The sequence below is a fragment of the Mya arenaria genome, chromosome 7 (assembly GCF_026914265.1).
Source record: "Mya arenaria isolate MELC-2E11 chromosome 7, ASM2691426v1".
NCBI lineage: Eukaryota > Metazoa > Mollusca > Bivalvia > Myida > Myidae > Mya > Mya arenaria.
In genome coordinates, this window is record NC_069128.1 from 70,881,473 (window position 1) to 70,900,804 (window position 19,332).

Consider the following 19,332-nt stretch of genomic DNA (forward strand, 5'->3'; position numbering starts at 1 on the left):
CATAGCCCAAGTCAATAGTTCTAATTATAGTTCTAAGGGTTATCTATAATATGAGAGCATTTACACATGTAATTAGGTGTCTAATTGGCTGCAAACTAGAATGCAAGTTTTGCGCAACATCATCGATACGATTGCGTAGCTGGTGAGAAAGCAACATAACCGACGAAGCACAGTCATGCTTTCGAGCTTTTTTAACTATTGTCAAGTTATTTCACCTCCAAGCAATTATCAAACAGATTTAACAAAGATGCAAGGTATATTATATATGTTTTACATAGATTTTCATTAGGCGTTTGACTATTGTGTCCATACTACAATGAAATCTACAGGGATAAGCCCAAGTATCACATATTCAAAAATGAACCATGTTTAGATGCACAGGACAAGGGGCCAGACGACAATGAACTAGATACACTAACGTATAAACACCTCATACACACATACAGTTCCAAAGTCAGACCACACACTCATCATAATAAATTAACCGATAAATGATGAGATACAGCCTTGGTACAGTCAGTAAAACACGACATCACTGAAATAAGTGACCATGGGGGCTTAAAAAATTGAATGACCATAACACTTGTGCAAACATGTTTTAGTAATTTATAAAAATAAATAGAAATAAAAACCTTATCAGAACCAGCATTAACCATACTAAAAACTAAATGTAAAATCAGTTAAAGTTAAATAAAAAACGAAAAATCAGTGGAAAAAAATCATTTCATTTTTTTTGTTTTAACAGTTCTTTTTTATTGTTTAAGGTACAGTTTCGTTTAGATCATCCAAACATTAAATTCAGATCACTTTAGTAATTAAGCAAGTGCCATCTTTGAGTGTATATTCTTTGGGGGGTTTCTACACATTAACTCCCAGATCGGAACGGTAATAAGAACTTATAATGCACGCTATTTATTGAACGTCGTCCTTGACAACAAGGTACGAAACAGTTACGTCACTCACAACCCTCATGGTTGCACTCGCGCTACAGCACTCGTGTACAATCTCAAAAACTCGGGCTGTGGGTGCCGTAACTACTACTAAATATAAGCAATAAATTATATCGCTATGAGTAATATCAATGACATTCAAAATCCAAAACTAACGTATTACTTGCTGAATAGTGTTTATTTTAATAAACAATATGCAAATCGCATAGAGGTCATTTCTTTAGCCTGGTTACTGATCTTCAAAAAGAAACCAGCCTGTTAGCAGGGTATGGTGGTTGCCATGTACTAATGCAGTTGCGTCGTAACTCGTTGTGCGTACCCAGACGTCTGATCCAGTACGTAAATTAAACACCCATGTTTTAGTCGCTGACATATATCTAAGTCCATACCCTATATAGTTGCCAGCAGAATCTCGAGCACTGTTCTCAACAAGGACATCTGCCAATTGTGCACCGTCTTGAACAATTTCTAGGTACGTCTCTGATACCATCAACTTCCCGGGGTTGAATGTCAAGCTAAAGACATACGTTCCCGAGTACGGAACATGGAATATACCAGTCAAGGGATTGTACATTCCCCCTACATTGGTGATCACATGGTCAAATACGATAGTCTGATGTTTGCCAAGGTTCTCGATTTGTTTGGTTGAGACGGAAACGGTAAAGGCAATTTGGGGGGTCTCGCCCGATCCTGAAAGAGGATGACACACATTTGAAGATATGTAAAATTAAACGTCTTCATTATGAATGGTATATTATGTAGGAGCCTTAAGTGAAGCTAAAAATTCTAACAAGACCGCTTCAAACACGGTCAAACTATATCGCTCATCTAAATAACATTTTCTTGTTAAAATCACGTGAACGATCTCATTATATGTAGTTGCATATATGTCTGTTAAAGCGTTTCTAAACACGTTGAACGCCATACAACAGGGGCAATCTCGAGAGATTTAGTGAGAAATATGGCTTTTAGAGAGTATTTTTAAGCAGACTTCGGGAGATCGATAGAAATGTAGAACCCCTTTAGTGGTCAGTGAGCTAGATCATTTTCTTACGACGGTGTTGTTCTCCAACTTCCTGTTCAGTCATTGACCCACTCTGAAAAACAATTAACAACTAAAAGTAATGTTAAGTATACATCGCACACTACTTTTAACTGCAACTATTAAATATCATCGGTTAGTTGATTTACTCGTACACAGCTGCATCATGCAGCCCTTCTTCATTCTACACACTTAGTTTATGGCACATGAAGCTAGCCGGACGAGTCTGTACATTCAACATGTTATTTGGTTATTAGTTCCCTTTAAGGGTATCGCTCATGTTTTGGAGCTCAGACCTCGAACAAATCATTCACGTTAGAAATGTGAACACAATGATGTTAACAATAAAAACAGATTAATTAAGATTAAATAAGAGCTATAATTTGTTGACTTTTATTTAAAAGTATGACAGAAAATGTCCAAGCCAACCAACATATTTCAACCAGTTGCTGTTTATTTTTAGTAAAATAACCCAATTTGAACAAATAGCAACCGTTGCTTATATAAAATCTGTAAACGAGTCTCTTTCAACTCACGTTGTTGTTTTTGAAAATGCGACTTAATTTATTGATCAAAGTTTTAAGTATTAATTATTACAAAGTTAAATACTCTGTCTAAGGTATTAATTTTAAAATGTTTATTATTGATACATACAGAAACGTTGCTCTTTTGTGATTGTGTGTTTTCGCCACTGTCGTTAACATCAAAGGATGGGTTTTTCACTAGTTCATCTTCAACACCAGCCGAGGATTCTTTCATGAGTGCAACATTGACGTCATGGTTTTCTATTGATGTCTTCTTAAACTCTCCACTGTATCGTTCCTTCTTGAGAAGAACTTGAATAAACTGTTCCATATTTTGTATTTTAATTTCCATCTCATTAACGTTCCTCTGAAAGTGTTTTATTTTACTCAATATGTCATTGTTATCATCAGAATCACCTTGCACCATTTTTTCAATTGTTTCTAGCAGTTTATGTCTTTCCTCTAGAAATTCCACTCTTTTATCCAAGGAATCAATTTTTCTGTTCATGTCAAACACCATCTTACGCATATCTATATCATTGAGGTTTAAGTCCTGCGCATTTCCAATTGTCATACATGCCAAAATAAAGGCAATGAGCTTAAGGAACACCATTTCACAATATGTGTCGCACAAATGGAACAAACAAAGCACCGGTTGATTTATATAGCAAGGCTTATCTAGACATAAATTTGGTTCATTATGATAAGTTTGCATTGCTTTCTTGTCGTGTTAAGCATATCTTAAAATCAAAATCATAGGCGTAGCCTGAACCAAAACCATTTTGACGCATAACTCTTTCAAGGGGAGCCGGTATTCAACTGCAGAGAATCAAATCTAGAAATTTTGGAATGAATCTATGCTTAAATTTTTGTGTAATGGTTAACTAGATACTTTAACTGTCATCGATTTAGGGCTTAAAGATTTTCTAAAAATGCCTCTGATTTGATGATAAGCTCAAGGGCTTTAAATTATCAAAATGAAATTCATGTACAAAATAATATCTACAAATACGTTTGTACATTTACAACTGTAAATTTTTAAATGCCATTTTATTCGATTTCTACAAAATTAATGAAAACGCTGGGAAATCTTAATAAAAGATAGCACAATACGTCGCCGTTGACAGAACCCCTCGTTACTCCTAGCATCATTTGGGTTTTTTAAACTGAAAAGGTTTTTTGTCACCTTGAACAAGCGCAATTTATAACAAAAATAACATTCCGAATTGAATTGATTGTAAAAAAATATATTTTTGTCAATCTTGAAATGCAGAAACATATTATTTTCTATTTCTAACTTACCACATGACTTTAAGTGATTAGTTAACAAGGTGTCATCTGGGAATTAAGAATACTATATGTTATAAATTAAAAACAGAAATATGTAGTATGTTGTGTGTAGTTTTATTCCCAATCAACTGTGTCAAAAGCAGACTGCCCAAAAATGAAGAAATCTGCGCATGAAGATTACTAGCGTAAAAAAGATGTGCATGGAAGATAGTCTACATCCTACAATGGCGAATTTATGTATGGGGTAGTACCAGGCAAATCATTGTCCTAGTTAACATTTGTATGTCAATATCTCAGTGCAAATGAGGAGTGAACGCACCATTTAAGACTAAAAATAGTAAACATTGCCATTGTGGATGAAAAACACATTTCGGATTTTTTTGGGGGAAAGAGCGCACGTCCAAATTTATGTCACAAAAGTTGAGCCCGAAAGCAAAATTCTTGACCCAACACCCTGTCTTAAACAAATCTTCAAAATAGAAATGTGTGTGAGTGAATTTGATGAAATCAATAAAGAATTTTATAATATCTTTTTGAACTCACGATACTGTGTGAATTGATCCAAAATGTACTGGCTGAAAGAAAATGTGGCGGAAAGTATGACCAAAACAAAGCGACCAAGTATTTACAATGATATTAATTAAGAAAAGGAATGAAATGCGAATCTACTTTATTCATAAGAACTTAAGAAGAATCAGCAAAATTGAATTTACACAAATGGTTTAAATGGTCAACACAGCAAGTTGGAACGTTTTTTTCATATTTTTATTGGTCAATAAATTTATTGTAAGATAACATATTCGCGACAACGTTCAGTCCTTTTTAAACTATGTGTTTAAACTAATCAACAGCCCCAAACAGTTGATTGAGCACTATTGAACTGTTGGGCACACGACAACACGAAATCAACGCCTTGTGTTGGGTAAAATGCGCACACTACAAACGCTACTATGCCAAAATCTGGCTTTAGGTTTTGTATCGATAAAGTATTTGCAGGCATTATGTAGCACAATGATCTGAATTTCATCAGATAAAACTATCGCCTTACAAATAAAAGCCGAGCGAATGTTTCTTACTATATGTGAAGGGAACAGATGTCTACTCGCCATACAAATTAAAGGCATAACAATCTATCTTACTGATAGTCTTTATTAGATTTGATTACAATACAATAATGAGTATATATGAACGATATACTAGATATAGAAAAAAGAATGATTTTCATTTTGGGTGTTAACTCGACTATTAGAGTGTTAACTCTTTTTTTCTATATTTTACTTACGTACCTGCTCTAATCATAGAGAACACAATCAACTAATAGTATATACAGATACACTCAAAACTGTTGACGTTAAATACTTTAAATAAAATTGCCAATGATAAGCACATTGTAAAATCCGCCAACGGTAAATCCATTGTACTGCCAATGATAAAACATTATACAAACATTTACTCTCTGCTTTTGATAAACACATCAAACTGCAAATGTTATATACTTTGTACAAACTGCCAATGGAAATTACTTTGTACAAACTGCCAATAATAAAAACATTATACCAATTGCCAATGGTACGAGTATATCATTGTACAAACTGCCAATGGAAATTACATTGTACATACTGCCAATGATATATACATTATACGAATTGCTAATGGTATATCATTGTACAAACGCAGTTACTCTAAATACAACACATACAGTTGTTAATGAATTGTTTTTTAATCACGTTAAAGCTCGATCAATACACTTTAAACACGTGAAAATCAACTGAATAACTAAAGCTACATTCTAAATAAAAGACATTTAACAGCATATTGGTAAACACAAAATAAATAAAACAAATATTTCATAAATCAATAACATAGATAAAACATATCCATATAGCGACTGTGGCAAATGATGTCTTTGTAACATCTGAGGGAAGTAATTCGTTTACAAAACACTCAACCTCAAATGTCTGGCAGTTCCAACAAATGTTAAACAGTATATGTATTAGTGATTAAATAAAGAAACACATCGTTTTTCAGCAAGAACTGTGTCATCATGTTACACATGTTTATCCAATCAACAAGAAACTCATTGCATACTACACGTTCGTTCTATCATCAAGATGCTATGTCATTGTATTCAACACTTTTACCCTATTAACAAGGAACTATGTCATTGTCTGTTTAATGTTCTTTAAAGAATGCATACATGTGATTAAAAACAATATCAAGTGAAGAAAGTATTTACAAAATGATAATGCTAAAATATACAACAAAGCAACTCAAAAATAAATGTAGTCTCTTCTTTATATTCACGAATGGTCTGTGTGTGTTGTTCTATTGATACAGCACGCTACCGTCACGCTACCGTCATCCAAATGTCCTTTCTATAAGAGCATATGTTGCTATGAATTCAAGCGTTCCCTGCAGACGATTCACTCACGTTGAGACCTTAAGGTACAGAAACGCATTGAGTTTAGTAAGAATATGACATTCGCACAAAGTTTAAAAAAGTACTTAATGTTTTATTCAGACAAAACAGTTATATAAGTACGGCCAGTATTACATATAATGTCTAAATACATCAGCCAATAAGTCCAAGATAAAAATCATTCCCATAACAACATTTATTAAAAATTGAACACCATTTAAAAGTCCGCGTAACAAAATCAAATTTAAATGTGTTTATGTTAGAAAGGTCGGGTTGGGTATTAAAAATCAAAGTTAAGCGATTTTTAATTTAGGACAGTCCGGCGTCATTTTAAGATAGAGTCGGGTACAGAAATCCAAGTTAATTGAGTGATAATTACGGAAGGTCTGGCACCATTTCAACATACAGGGTGGGGTAACAAAATCCAAGTAAAATGTGGTAGGGTAGGGTTAAGGTCGTGAAATATGTCTGACAAAGACAATGAAACTGCTTATACATTTTACAAAAAGAGAATTTTATTTTAACAGTAAAGGTCGTAATAAATGTTCATGAAAATGACACTCAAACTGCTAATAGAGTTTATAAATTCATAATGCAAAATTCAGTACAATTATTTTAAAATATATTAAAGAACAGAAGTATTTAAAGAAATGTTATTAGGAATTGCTCGGATAGTTCATCATAGCATTTAGATGTTGAGAATGTATTTGACGTTGTATATGAGTTATAGACATAACGGAAACGGCATTACGTACAATATCACGAATGTATTGTTATATTATGTACAGGAGGCCAAACAAAGTAAATAAATAGTGGTCAATGTGGGTTTTTTATGTGTCATTTGGTACATCTTTTCATTATATAGAATGATAACCAACTTACTGTTTTGCGTTAGTTTTAAAGCGAATGTTCCAAACTTGGTCCGCATCTTCGTTGAAAAAGCACAAGTCTGGATTCACCTTGATGAACGTCTCGAACTGGAGGGCAGACTGTTCTTCTAATTTTTCTCTCAACGGCCTGTCATCGTGAAGAGATGGTACTTCACACCCGTGAAACTCACACTCAACCAAATGTCCGGACTCTGCTGCTTCACTAGCAAGACGCAAAAACACGTGTTCCGGCATTGTTCCGTATAAGAATACGAGCTTCGCTGTATGAGCATGTGTGTTGGTATCAACTATACGGGAAAATTCAAGGTTGTCCGCAGGCTGCACTTTATTTGGAAGTATATCAAAGTCTAACATTTTACACGTATAACCAAAATGAATCACACTGGTTAAGGCATAGCAAAACAGTTCTTCCGATATTTCCATTTCAGAGATTTCGATGTGTTTAGTACAATCCAGTGGCGCAATTGGTAGAGTAATCATCTGATTCATCAGCGGATTGTACTCGTCCAATATTTCGGAACACTTATATAATCTTAGTTTAACTGAATGGTCGAGTTGATTCATCCTACCGACGATTTGACAAATTTGTTCTTTCGACATCTTAATATTAGTTAGCTCAAACTTCGTGGTATAATCAGCTGAGAGACGCCGCTCTGAAACCAACAGAGGAAGGGACGGTTGTGCAACAGCAAGGTTTGCCTTCAGATCTAAGTCTGTCAAATGGCATTCACCAGATTGACCGCATATGGTAAACCAATCAACAAGACGAATAAACATCTCTACTGTTATGATCGTAGCAGAAAGATAAAGGTTTGTTGTACAATCAAATGGTGTAACTTGCTGCTTGTTTACACCGTCAAGTTGCCATACATTCTCGTCTTGCTCTATGCAACAATGTATCAACTCGCATGTCGTACTTCCCGCTTTCTCGAAAGACTGAGGTAGCCGTCTGAACTGTTCCTCTGTCATGCGAATATTAGACAATGTTACGTGCTTCAGGTGAGAGGAAAGTCCTTTCCGTTCATTCTGTAAGATAATGTTTTGTTTTACTCTAATTATAATGACATGTATCAGTACTAGATATAGTAGTAGTAGTAGTAGTTGTAGTAGTAGTAGTAGTAGTAGTAGTAGTAGTATTAGTAGTAGTAGTAGTAGTAGTAGTAGTAGTAGTAGTAGTAGTAGTAGTAGTAGAAGTAGTAGTAGTAGTAGTAGTAGTAGTAGTAGTAGTAGTAGTAGTAGTAGTAGTAGTTGTAGTAGTGGTGGTGGTGGTGGTGGTAGTGGTGGTAGTAGTAGTAGTAGTAGTAGTAGTAGTAGTAGTAGTAGTAGTAGTAGTAGTAGTAGTAGTAGTAGTAGTAGTAGTAGTAGTAGTAGTAGGAGTAGTAGTAGTAACGGATTGTCTAACAACAGATTCGCAGATTAACGTTTTTGCAAGAGGGGTTTGCAACAGGTCACGACGCATCGTTCAAATTTAAATTACCGAAAACTATCAAGCTTAAATAAAATGTTTCACTTACTGGTATTAAATGCAATTATAATTTTTTTTACAAAGAAAAAAGTCATTTATAATATCAAGAAACCTTGATTTGAAATGTATTGTGTTAACCAATTTATACGTCCTTCATGCGTATTAAGACGGGGTGTATAACAGCATTTAATTGGTTGAAAAAATGTGTCAAATTCAGTTACATACAACTACGCCGAACACTACAGTTACCTGGCATGTCCCATGTGCTAATAACGTTGACATTAGTTGTGGTGCTTTCTGTAGTTCATTGAATCCTACTTGTAGTGTGTGTAGTCTCCGCACTGGTAGATTCACCACGTCGGGGTATGACAGAGGATTTAATTGAAGTTCAATAAGGCTTTCTTGGTTTCCAAGGCGTCGTAAATCAAGATGTTCCGTCCGTTCTGAGTCTTCATGTAGCCAGCTTAAATCCATCATGTTTGCCAATTTGAGCATTTTCATTTTTTTCAGAGAATCAAAATCAGCGTTGAAAAATGTAGATGTGAGGTTTGGAGCTTTCTGGAGCTTTTTGAATTTTATACTGCATTGTATTAAATTACTCAAAACCAAACCAGTGACATCTTTGAACGCCATATTGTATACATTCAAGAACTTCAGACCCTTGCAATTCTCTAAATCAAGAATTTTGTTATCGCTACTGTTCGCTAATGGCAATGTCAACGTCATGTCGGTATTTATAGACAATGATACAATGCCTGCTTTGTTTGTCATAATTAATTGTTCTAAGGCTTTTTCTTTCTTCAAAAAAAGCGGGTCTAGGTTGATGTCGTCTAGGTCGATGTCGTCGTTCCACTTCAGTTTACATATCCGTCCCATAGCCAAGTCATGAATATTAATGTGCTGCAGGCGCAATTTAACTCCGGAGTTATTGATCTTGTCTAGCTCTATTTGACCTTGAAGGATCATATATTGGAACCTGCTCGAGTTGCGAAAAGAATAACCTTCTCTGTGGCAAAAATCAGTGAACAACTGATTCATTATTTTCGAAAGTTCTTCGGCCGCTTTTGTATTTAAACCACAAAGGAAGCAAAAGAAACTTGATAAGCTAATTACGCTTTCTGATCTCTTGTTTGTGTAAAGGCGTTTGATACGCCGCAAATAGCGCTTTGCAAAGTTTTCTGCCATAAACAGTGCCGCTAGGTACTCTTGAAATGTTTTGTGCAAGAAGTGGTATTGCGGAGAATCTCCAGGAACATTGATGCAGGATATGATGCCAGACTTAAGCGATGAAGCTTTATGACTCGCGAATGTCGTATTTTCTTCCTCATTTATTTCAAACACGGTTGTACTCTTTTCATCTTCAGCAAACAACTTTTCAAAGGCTATTTGGCTCAGGGCGTTGATTACATCGTTTGTTTTGTATGAATTACTCCCACACGACTCATGCAATCGTTCCACCAACAACGATCTGTAAAGATCAGGATATCTCATATCTACCGAAAGCTTTCTCTTGTACCAAAGCCAAACGAGGTGAGTTAACAGGATTGGACATTCACTGAAATGCCAAAGATTTTTTTCTTGTATGTCCGTGATGCATATTTTGTATTCCAGTGGTGTTCGTAAGCGGCGTAATTCATTCAATCGAGATACTATTTTCTCAACGAGTTTTTGACGGTTCGCAACTCCTTTCAACATCACGTGATTGTCAATTTGAGAGAGGCTAATTTTCAGCTCAGCCAGTTTGTACGGCCTTGTGGTGATGAGTAGGCTACAGTTTTCCCAACTGGTATGAACATGCGGAATTCTTTCATCCAAATTGCATCCGTCCGGATGCTGCCATTCGTCCAGACCATCAAGCAGTAGCAGACAGTTGTTAGTTTTCAAAATATCAACTAAAATATCTTCTGCCCTTGATTTTTCAAATCCGATCCTTTCCATGATGTTATTCATTATCATTTCCTTTATGAAGCATTCATTCTTTGCCTCGCGGAGAGTAATGTAAAATACAAATGCAAACTGACTTAATAAGTCGTGTCTTTCAGTTTCTGTTCGTCCTTCATGTTTTGTTTCACACCAATCATGAACGATCTTCTTACATAGTGAAGACTTCCCAGAGCCTGGCTCGCCTTCAACAACTATTGTTTTCGCCAGTGTGCCCTCACTGCTTCGAAATATGTTTTCCAATTCACATAGATCGTCTTCTTCGTCTTTGCCGTTTTTCTTTAAAGTAAGTTTTGGCGCTTCATATACCTTTCCCAGTGCCTCATCGATGTCAAGCCGAATACGCACTGTGCTTGCAGTTTTTTTGTAAAGTTTTAACAGCTCCTTTCTCAAATCTGAAAATCAAATAACTAACGCTAAGGCAGTGTTCTTATCTAAATCATATTATATAAAGGAATAACTGCCACAAATGAAATCTTGTCAGAAACTCTAATTGCAGTGAAAAATGGCATTTGTGATTAATATGTTATTATTAGGGGTGCAAACAAATATTCGATTATTTGAATATTCGATCAAACGTTTAGTATTCGAATGTCAAAATCGGTATTCGAATGTTCGATGTTTTTTGTTGAATAATTATAATAATACATATTTTTCCTACAACTATGTTGTTGTGTTAAAGATTTGTTTGTCTTGTTTTAACAACGATTGGCCCATAGTGCCAGAGGTGTGAATGTGATGACATACACTAAACACGCGTCATGTGTCATTTAGGGACATATCGTCGAGTACCATAAAAAGTCCCGTGTTTTAACAATAACTGGCTTATTGTAGAAACACGGGGAGTGACAGAAAACGACAAGTGACAGAAACAAATCCAATTATTTCAGGTGAATTGCTTCTATCAATTAAAAATCTGAAATAAACTAATTCCCAAGTTGGTTTGGTTTTTCCGTAGTTTATATAGTAGAGGTCAATCCCAAAACGAGGCTGCTCTTCCTACGGATACTCTCCAATTGACCAGAAATCCATCTAGGTCCACGTTGTTTACAAATATGAAGGCAGAGGAATAATAATTAAAAGTTTTTGTTTATTTTTCTTTGTTAATAAAGTTTTACTTGATGTCTTTCTGAAATGAAGAATTTCAGAGGCTCATTTGGTGAAATTTAGGGTCCGCCACGCGTAGTTGTTACGACAAAGTAGAGGTAGAATGACCCGGCTATTACTTTAGATAATATTATAAAAGTTTACTTCAAGTTTAAAAAGATGTATTTGGTAATCGAATATTCGTTCTAAAGAATTACCGAATGTTCGAATATCAATTTTGCCATTCGTTTGCATCCCTAGTTATTATGTAAGCGTATTGATTGAAGTAAACATGCTGTGTTAAATAATTTGCACCAATGGTGCAACATGTTTTTCACTACTTACATTAAGCATAGGAAGTCGCACAAATGAAAAGTTAGCATTTCAAATAAACGTATAACATAATTTGTTAATTTCGGGCGCATTGACTTTTATTTAAACGATAAATACGTTCAAAAAAGTTGAAGAAAACATCATTTAGATTAAAACGCCTTAAAAATTATTCAAATTTTTATTCGTCCAAATGCTTTATAAAGTAACTACGCCATAACTGGATACAATTAAGCATATTTGAAGTAAAGGAGTGCAAATAAAGAGTGTGCATTGAAAGCAGGAAATGGAGATGTATACAGTGAGGTGTTTAAAACACGAGCTTTTTAATATTCTGCGGAGATGTAAGTTTTCAACGTATAAATACAAACTTGTAGAAATAAAAAGATTTCCTACGTGAAAAGACTATAGACCAGAAACATGAATGTTATCAAATGATTCTACAAAATTTGAAGTGATGCAAACAAATCTGGATACGGTGATTGAGGGTTCGTACTACATATGAAGGAATGTGGAAAATGCAACATGTTAAAGTAAAGTCTTAAATTTCAGTGGCATCAATGAACAATATTAATGCAGTATTCAAGAAATTGTGGACAAATAACGGGATATGTGTGGTATGGCCCTGAAACGTTACATGGAAATAAACAGGTCAAATGGAAATGCAATTGGCAGAAAAAGAAAGCAGAAACTATTATTGAAAGTTTGGCATATTGCAATATTAAATTCAAAGCTTATCACTATCATGTAATACAAGTATGCCATTATGCTTTCTTAAATGATGGTGAAATTGACTCTAACACGCAAAATACACATGCGAACTATGAAATAAACATCTATAAATTACCTGCTTCGGTAATCCTGCCACTTTTCCCATCGAGTTCCTTTATCTTACGCTTAATTTTATGTTCCCCCATTTCAATCGTGTCCTCAATTTTTCTTTTTCCTGTCTGTGTCGTTCTCTTGATCACTCGTTGTGCTTTTTCAGTTTTTTCCAGGATCATTTGTTTTCCTTTTTCAGTCTTTTCATCAATCTTCCGTTCCCCTATTTTAGTCTTGTTATCGAGCTTCTGATATCCTGTTTCAGTCCTTTCGTAGATCGTTCGTTCACCTATCTCAGTCCGTGCTTCGATTTGTTTTATCCCATCTCCAATGGAATTGACTATTGTTTTCTGAGAAATTTCCATTAATTTCTTGATATCACCCAAGACGGTTTCACCCTTTGCTGTTAATTTAGACAGAATGTTGTCGCCGAGAAACTGAAAGTCAGCCCTTTTCTGGTCTGCTTCTTTTCTCCATATTTCTTTTTCATCCTTGCATAAGTCATGGATATCTTGGAGACATTTGGTTGCAATATCTTCAATAATAAATTTCCAATGTTCTCCAAGCAGTTCAGGGAAGGTAGTTTTCAACTAAAACAATATTTAATTACAATGACAACAAAGAAGCAAAATAGTGCGTCGTTTGTGAGCGATTTTGCAAGATACATAGATCCACAATAAAACAGGATCACGCGTTGTATTGGCTGTAGACGTGTTTGCTTAGAACAACATGGTTGGAAATTGAACCTCAGACGGATTAAAGTTATGATTTTTATGTATAAAATATATATAAATTCTTATATCCGTTATCATGTTTCTTTACACACATAATTTGTAGATTGGGCACCTTTTCCTAAAACACATTTAATTTAAAAATCTAACCTACATAATTGTTTAACCTTTCTTTTTCTAATTTATTACGATTTTAACAATACATCTGGTTATCCTTGTATTAAGTGCTGTCCAAATTGGACTGCAGAACGTTTTATTGGATACGGTCAAGATTATAAATACTTTAGTGGGTGCACATTTCGTTCCTGCACAATGGAAAAGTCTTACCTCAGCAAGTTGCTTCAATGCTTCCTGGACGTCTTTCCCTCCGTTGAATTTTGGATCATTCAGTAGCTTAGCTAATGTGTCTATATAATCTGTGGTCGCCTGGTCTTTCAGGGCGCTGGAACAAATGTCGGGCATGTGTCGAATTTTGTTTGTAGAATCCCGTGCCTGAAATTAAAACTCTAGATCAAAATAAATAATGTGTGTTCGAGGCTCCGTTTTATGATAATTAGGTTTGTCGGAACGCTGATTCCGATGAGGATTTACGAATATTATTTCTTCTCGAGACTAGGGCAGGTGTAATATCGGGTACGCATACACAGGTACCTCAAGTGAACACCCGTTTTAATCACCGTTCCGAGGGTGTTGTCAGAACTTGTTTTGATGAAAATATAAAAAGGAATTGTTTGTTGTCCTGTTTCGTTATGTATGTTGTCAAAGTATGTCAGTAACACAATTAAAAAAAGATAAATCTGTTCAAGGGTAGGGGGTTCAAAGCCAAACTTACGTTTAAGCAGAGACACTTAGCGTACAACACATCACAGACACATAACACATGTGTAGAAATATATAAGTAAGGAAATGTTCTGGTTATCACATTGCAACGGTCTCATGCCTTGTGCCATGTTTTTTTTTTACCCGGAGCGCGGTTAAGTTTATGATGATGGACTTGTCCAAGTAGATTGTATCATCTTTATTTATGTAGAATGTTGAAAGAAAGCATCATAAGAAACAAAATGTTCAAACATCTCAATTTTAAATGCATATGCATGCATTTGTTTCATTATTACAAAACAATCTAAGCGGAAAAAAACAAGCAGCCTAATACATATCATACAGTTTATTAATAAACAGTCAATATTTTCATACCTGATCTGATAATGACTCTGTTGTGGCTGAAAAACGTCCGCAGTAAGATATGAAGGCTGCAATTCCATTAAAGTCGACTTGTTCAAAATTGGTTTTGTCGTCATATCCCGACGGCTGCATAAACAATTTGGCGATTGCAAACTCGTCATTGCGCCAAGTGTCCGTCGGGGCGTTCCTCCAAGACGGCTGCTGCTTGTGTAGTAATAAAATTTCATCTCAAAAAGTTTCATGAAATCGACAACCGATTTGTGACTTGTTTGTTACTTTTCCATGGTCTAGTGAGCAAGGTCTCTGATTTGCTGCTAGGCTAAGGAGGTATGTATGTAATTGTTGTGCCTCAATCTTTACAAAAGGCAGTATAGCTGTCCACGTGGTGAACACGGCCAGCCACTGTTTCAGCCAGTTTTTTGCCTCGTGACTGTCAAACACGCCCATATTTCTGCAACTTTTTCATTCACTTCATTCCAATTTTAATCTAAAGAAAATGAAATTGGTGAATTCTTATACTTGAACGTTTAACCACATGACTAACAATGTTATTTTACTAGAGTTAGAGTGTCTGCTCATTTATTAAGAATCTACACCGGTAGATATGCAAATGACTACATTTCTAGAAATGAACTATTTTCCTTTTGTCATTGCATATACATATAGAAAATATTTTTTTTCTTCAATCCTCAAACCTCAAACGACATATTAACGTTCTATTGTATACTAAAATATTCATTTAAATTTGTCTGTAGTTCTTGGTTATTGGTCATTAACAATTAAATGATTGTTTTTCTTTGACCAAAATGCGATCATTAACTTTCAAATTAGTTTCCTTTCATGCCATTAATACGTAAAAAGAATGGTTTAAACTATGATTATGATGCACAAAAGAGATAAAATGTAATCTTCCATGTTGTTTATTTTTCCTGTTTAACCATATTTTAATCTCTATTTTTTCTTAATGCCATGGCGGGTGAATGTTATTCCAGTGGATACTCGACAATGATGAATGCTATGGATTTCTCATGAATCAAAACTTTGATGACTTTCATGTCAAATTCTTTTAGGCAGGGTAATGACAAATGTGCGTGCACTAGTATTCGTAGTTTGTATTACACCTTTCAACGTAGGATAAGATGAAGCGCATGATAATAGATCCGCAATAAACTTTATTGCGTCTTCAACAAAAGGGTATAAAACTATATGTTGCTTTTGTGGATTTTAGGAAGCGTTGAGTTTGTAGATAGATATAAGTTATCTTCATGTTTATTTAGACAAAACATTACAGGAAGGTTATAAGACGCTATTCAAGCAATTTATACTGATGTTAAAACGTGAATTAGATGTAGAATGTGTTACTGAGCCGTTTAGTTGTCCAATTGGTTTAAGACGAGGTTGTAATTTAAGCCCGATTTTGTTTTCACTGTTTATAAATGAGTTGAATTATTATATATAAAGATGTGGGACACATGGTGTTCAGCTGTCCCCGTCCGACATAGAAGTGTTCCTTATTATGATATTGCGCTATTGTCGGATACTGTTATCGGTCTGCAAAGACAGTTGAATTCCCTTTGTTAATTATGTTCTGATAATAAAAATGCAAGTAAGTATTAATAAGACAAAAACAAATTGGTATTTTAAAGAGGTGGGCAGTTATACACACAATGATTACTATTGTTTAAATTGTCTGAGGGCTCTGCTCTAAAAGCAAGGAAAGCTTTACACTGCATGCTTTAAGGCATTGATTCTTAATCTTTTACTCTAATGTGTTTTTTTGTTGGATACAAAAATATCAACGATTATGCTGTATGGTGCAACTTTGAGGCTTGACTCCAATGAATGTTATTGAAAATGTGCACGTGTATGTTTGTAAAAGGTTTTTGAATATATCATTTAAAGCATGCAATGGTGCGGTTTTTGGTGATCTAGGGCGTTTTCCGTTACACATATATGCTTCTAAACGATGTTTCCAATATTGCTTTGAAATTTTAAAACTTCCTCATGATAGATATGTTAAGTTGTGTTATAATATGTCGAAATTGTATGATAGTTTAGGTTGTGAAAACTGGGTTAGTATTTTACGCATAATTTTGTATAAAAACGGATTTGGTTATATTTTGGAGGACCAGTTTGTAGAAAATGAATGTGTTTTTCTTGCTGAGTATGCTACTAGATTAAGGGATCAGCATCTTCAAACATGGAATCATAACTGTGAAGAAAATTTAAAACTAAATAAATTTTATGTGAATGTAAAATCGTGTTTAAGTGTAAATAAATATGAGAACTGTTTAACTGGGAATAAGACATACCTTTTTTAATTTGAAAGAAATGTGCATAAAACACAGTATTTCTACCATTTGAGATCATAGTTCATCACAGTAAATATTTAAGCATTCACCAATCAGAGTTTCCAGCTATTAAATACACGGTTACAGTATTGTTATCAGGAATTGATATTTTCCATAAATGCATTATTTAGTAAGTAGTTAAAGGTTTATCAGTCAAAATATATGTTTTTTATTCATATGTATGCATTGATATTGAATAAAAGTGTCACTTTATTACTAAATTAATACTAGCCAACTGTTTAAACCGGATTGTAAGCAATGAATTGATAATAAAATAACACAAATGATATAGACTTTAGTGTTTTTTCATTCAGTCTGATTTGGAGATTAATGCACTTATGACTTATCTTTAATGAAGATCAAAGACTGATTTGTACGCCCGGGTGTACTGGCGAATGGCTAGGTACGCCCCTGCCGTGTTAATACTAATGTTAAAATGTATTTTACTTTTTCAACACTATTTAAGATGTATTAAAAATAAGTTCGCTGTGCACATGCATTTTAGCGTTGTAAACAAGTCTATAAATTTTATTATTGTTATCTGTTTTACTATATAAAGTAACCCTACATAGTTCAACGAACAGCGGGTGTATGCTCTGACACGATTCGAAATTAATAGTCGATGAGATAATATGGACATTTTACATGGTTAATATTTTACAAGCGCTGGTTCAAGGAGACCGACGGTTTATTTAAACGCAGAAGTGATATTTGTTTTAGACAGACGACAAAACGAGAAGTTAAACAGCCTTATAAGGCAGTAGTTAGCGTATTTAAATGGCAGTATCTTGAATATGTGTATGATGGCGATCTAAGTATGTCAAAAACATATCAATATTTGAAAATAACCTTAAAAAGCTAGAGAGAAAACCTAGCCTGTACCTGTGTATTTAGCGCACTGTTAAACTAGGACATTGGGATACCAAAATGGTATTACACAATACTTTGAAGTCAATCTTTCTTTTTATGAATAAAATGCCGTGATGTACGTGCGAGTATTGATTGTTTGCTAAGTCTGTTTGTTTGAACAGAAAGTTTGAATCCTTGAAGTCCGATTTCAATGATACGGACCCGTATACTTTAGACATATCAAATCTAAAGCCTATAAATAGGTCTGCACTGGGATATCTTTGTTTACCTATGCGCGTAAAACCTGCAAAGGGCTCAATATATCACTTGTATTATAAAAAAAGGAAAATGATAACGGCCGCGGTGGAATTGGAAAAATGTCGTCTGCTTAGAGCTCAATAACATTACGCTCAAGCGACTATGTAAATGCCCTCATTTCAAGATGGCGGGTTTATAAATGATAAATAGGAAAGTTACCTTTCAAATCTATTCTATCAGCCCGGCCTTGACTTCTTAACAATAACATGCTTTTGATGGAATAAGTCCGAGTTTTCTTGTGAACGAAAGTCTTTAGTCAAATAAGATTCTGTTTTTCGATAATTATGAGAATATACAAAACTTTCAAACTAGTTTCGTTTTCCTATATTGTAGTTCTAATATACGCCGTAAATGTTAAAAATTCAAGTAAATTATGTTTAAATCAAGTTAAATAACTTACTTCTAAGCCAAATAAATCAGTGTTTTCTTTAAGGATATCATCTCATTCAAATTAGGGACAGAGTTTGTTGAAGGAGTTTATATCTTTCTCCCTGCTTTCGATTCGCATATGTGTAAGCCGCGTTTATTATTTTGTATATTTAAAAAAAACATCGATTGGATGACAAATACTAATAATTCACAAACGTATTGTTAAACACAAGTAAAACAACTTACATTTCGTGGAAACAAATCATCGTTTTCTTTCAAACGACGAAGTCAAGTTGGGAACTTTATTTGCGATAACACTGCGAGTTTTCTTTCCCTTCATCCTTATTCCTCGTTGCATGTTTACATGAATGTTTCGTTTGCGTATCGATTGATAAGGTAGAGTTCCCATTCATTCAATGACAAATGGGTTTTATTTTGCTTATGACTCACAAAGACGGAGCTACATATACGTTTACATTTAAAACCTTATGTAAGCGAGATATTCCGTGTTTAACAAAAAGTTGCTATTTCACAGTTACAGAAGAGTAGAGTAATTTGTAATTATGCGGCTATAAACAGGTTTCTAAAGCTACTTTTCATGTTTTCAACGAATGCTAGGAGGTCAGGACTAGTCTTGTATTAAAGGTTTTTCGATTCCCTACGTTACGCGACCGTCTGTGCATCTCTGACGTAATTGCGTTAAAGTTTCTATTCGCGTACAAGGTTCTCCTTTACACCAAAATGCCGCGAAAAATAATTTAAATTGGGGAAGT

General features: G+C 34.6%; 2 protein-coding genes across 3 annotated transcripts; both read right to left on the reverse strand.

Moving 5' to 3' along the window:
* Positions 1-39: 39 nt before the first annotated feature.
* On the reverse strand, positions 40-3,365 carry LOC128241394 (uncharacterized). The gene is made up of 4 exons (XM_052958313.1): positions 2,647-3,365; positions 2,005-2,047; positions 1,340-1,640; positions 40-43 (listed from the first exon to the last, which is right to left on the reverse strand). The coding sequence occupies exons 1-4, from the start codon at positions 3,229-3,231 to the stop codon at positions 40-42; spliced, it is 933 nt and encodes a 310-aa protein (XP_052814273.1). The 5' UTR covers positions 3,232-3,365.
* A 1,254-nt stretch (positions 3,366-4,619) lies between these two features.
* LOC128241856 (uncharacterized) lies at positions 4,620-18,923 on the reverse strand. Of its 2 annotated transcripts, none has more exons than XM_052958962.1 (7): positions 18,806-18,923; positions 14,685-14,873; positions 13,818-13,982; positions 12,785-13,349; positions 8,830-10,916; positions 7,108-8,141; positions 4,620-6,245 (listed from the first exon to the last, which is right to left on the reverse strand). In XM_052958962.1, exons 2-7 carry the CDS (start codon positions 14,802-14,804, stop codon positions 6,230-6,232), a joined length of 3,987 nt encoding a protein of 1,328 aa, XP_052814922.1. In that variant the 5' UTR covers positions 14,805-14,873; positions 18,806-18,923; the 3' UTR covers positions 4,620-6,229. The 2 variants fall into 2 exon arrangements, with proteins under 2 accessions (XP_052814922.1, XP_052814924.1); XM_052958964.1 differs by having other exon boundaries at positions 14,685-14,876.
* Positions 18,924-19,332: the final 409 nt, after the last annotated feature.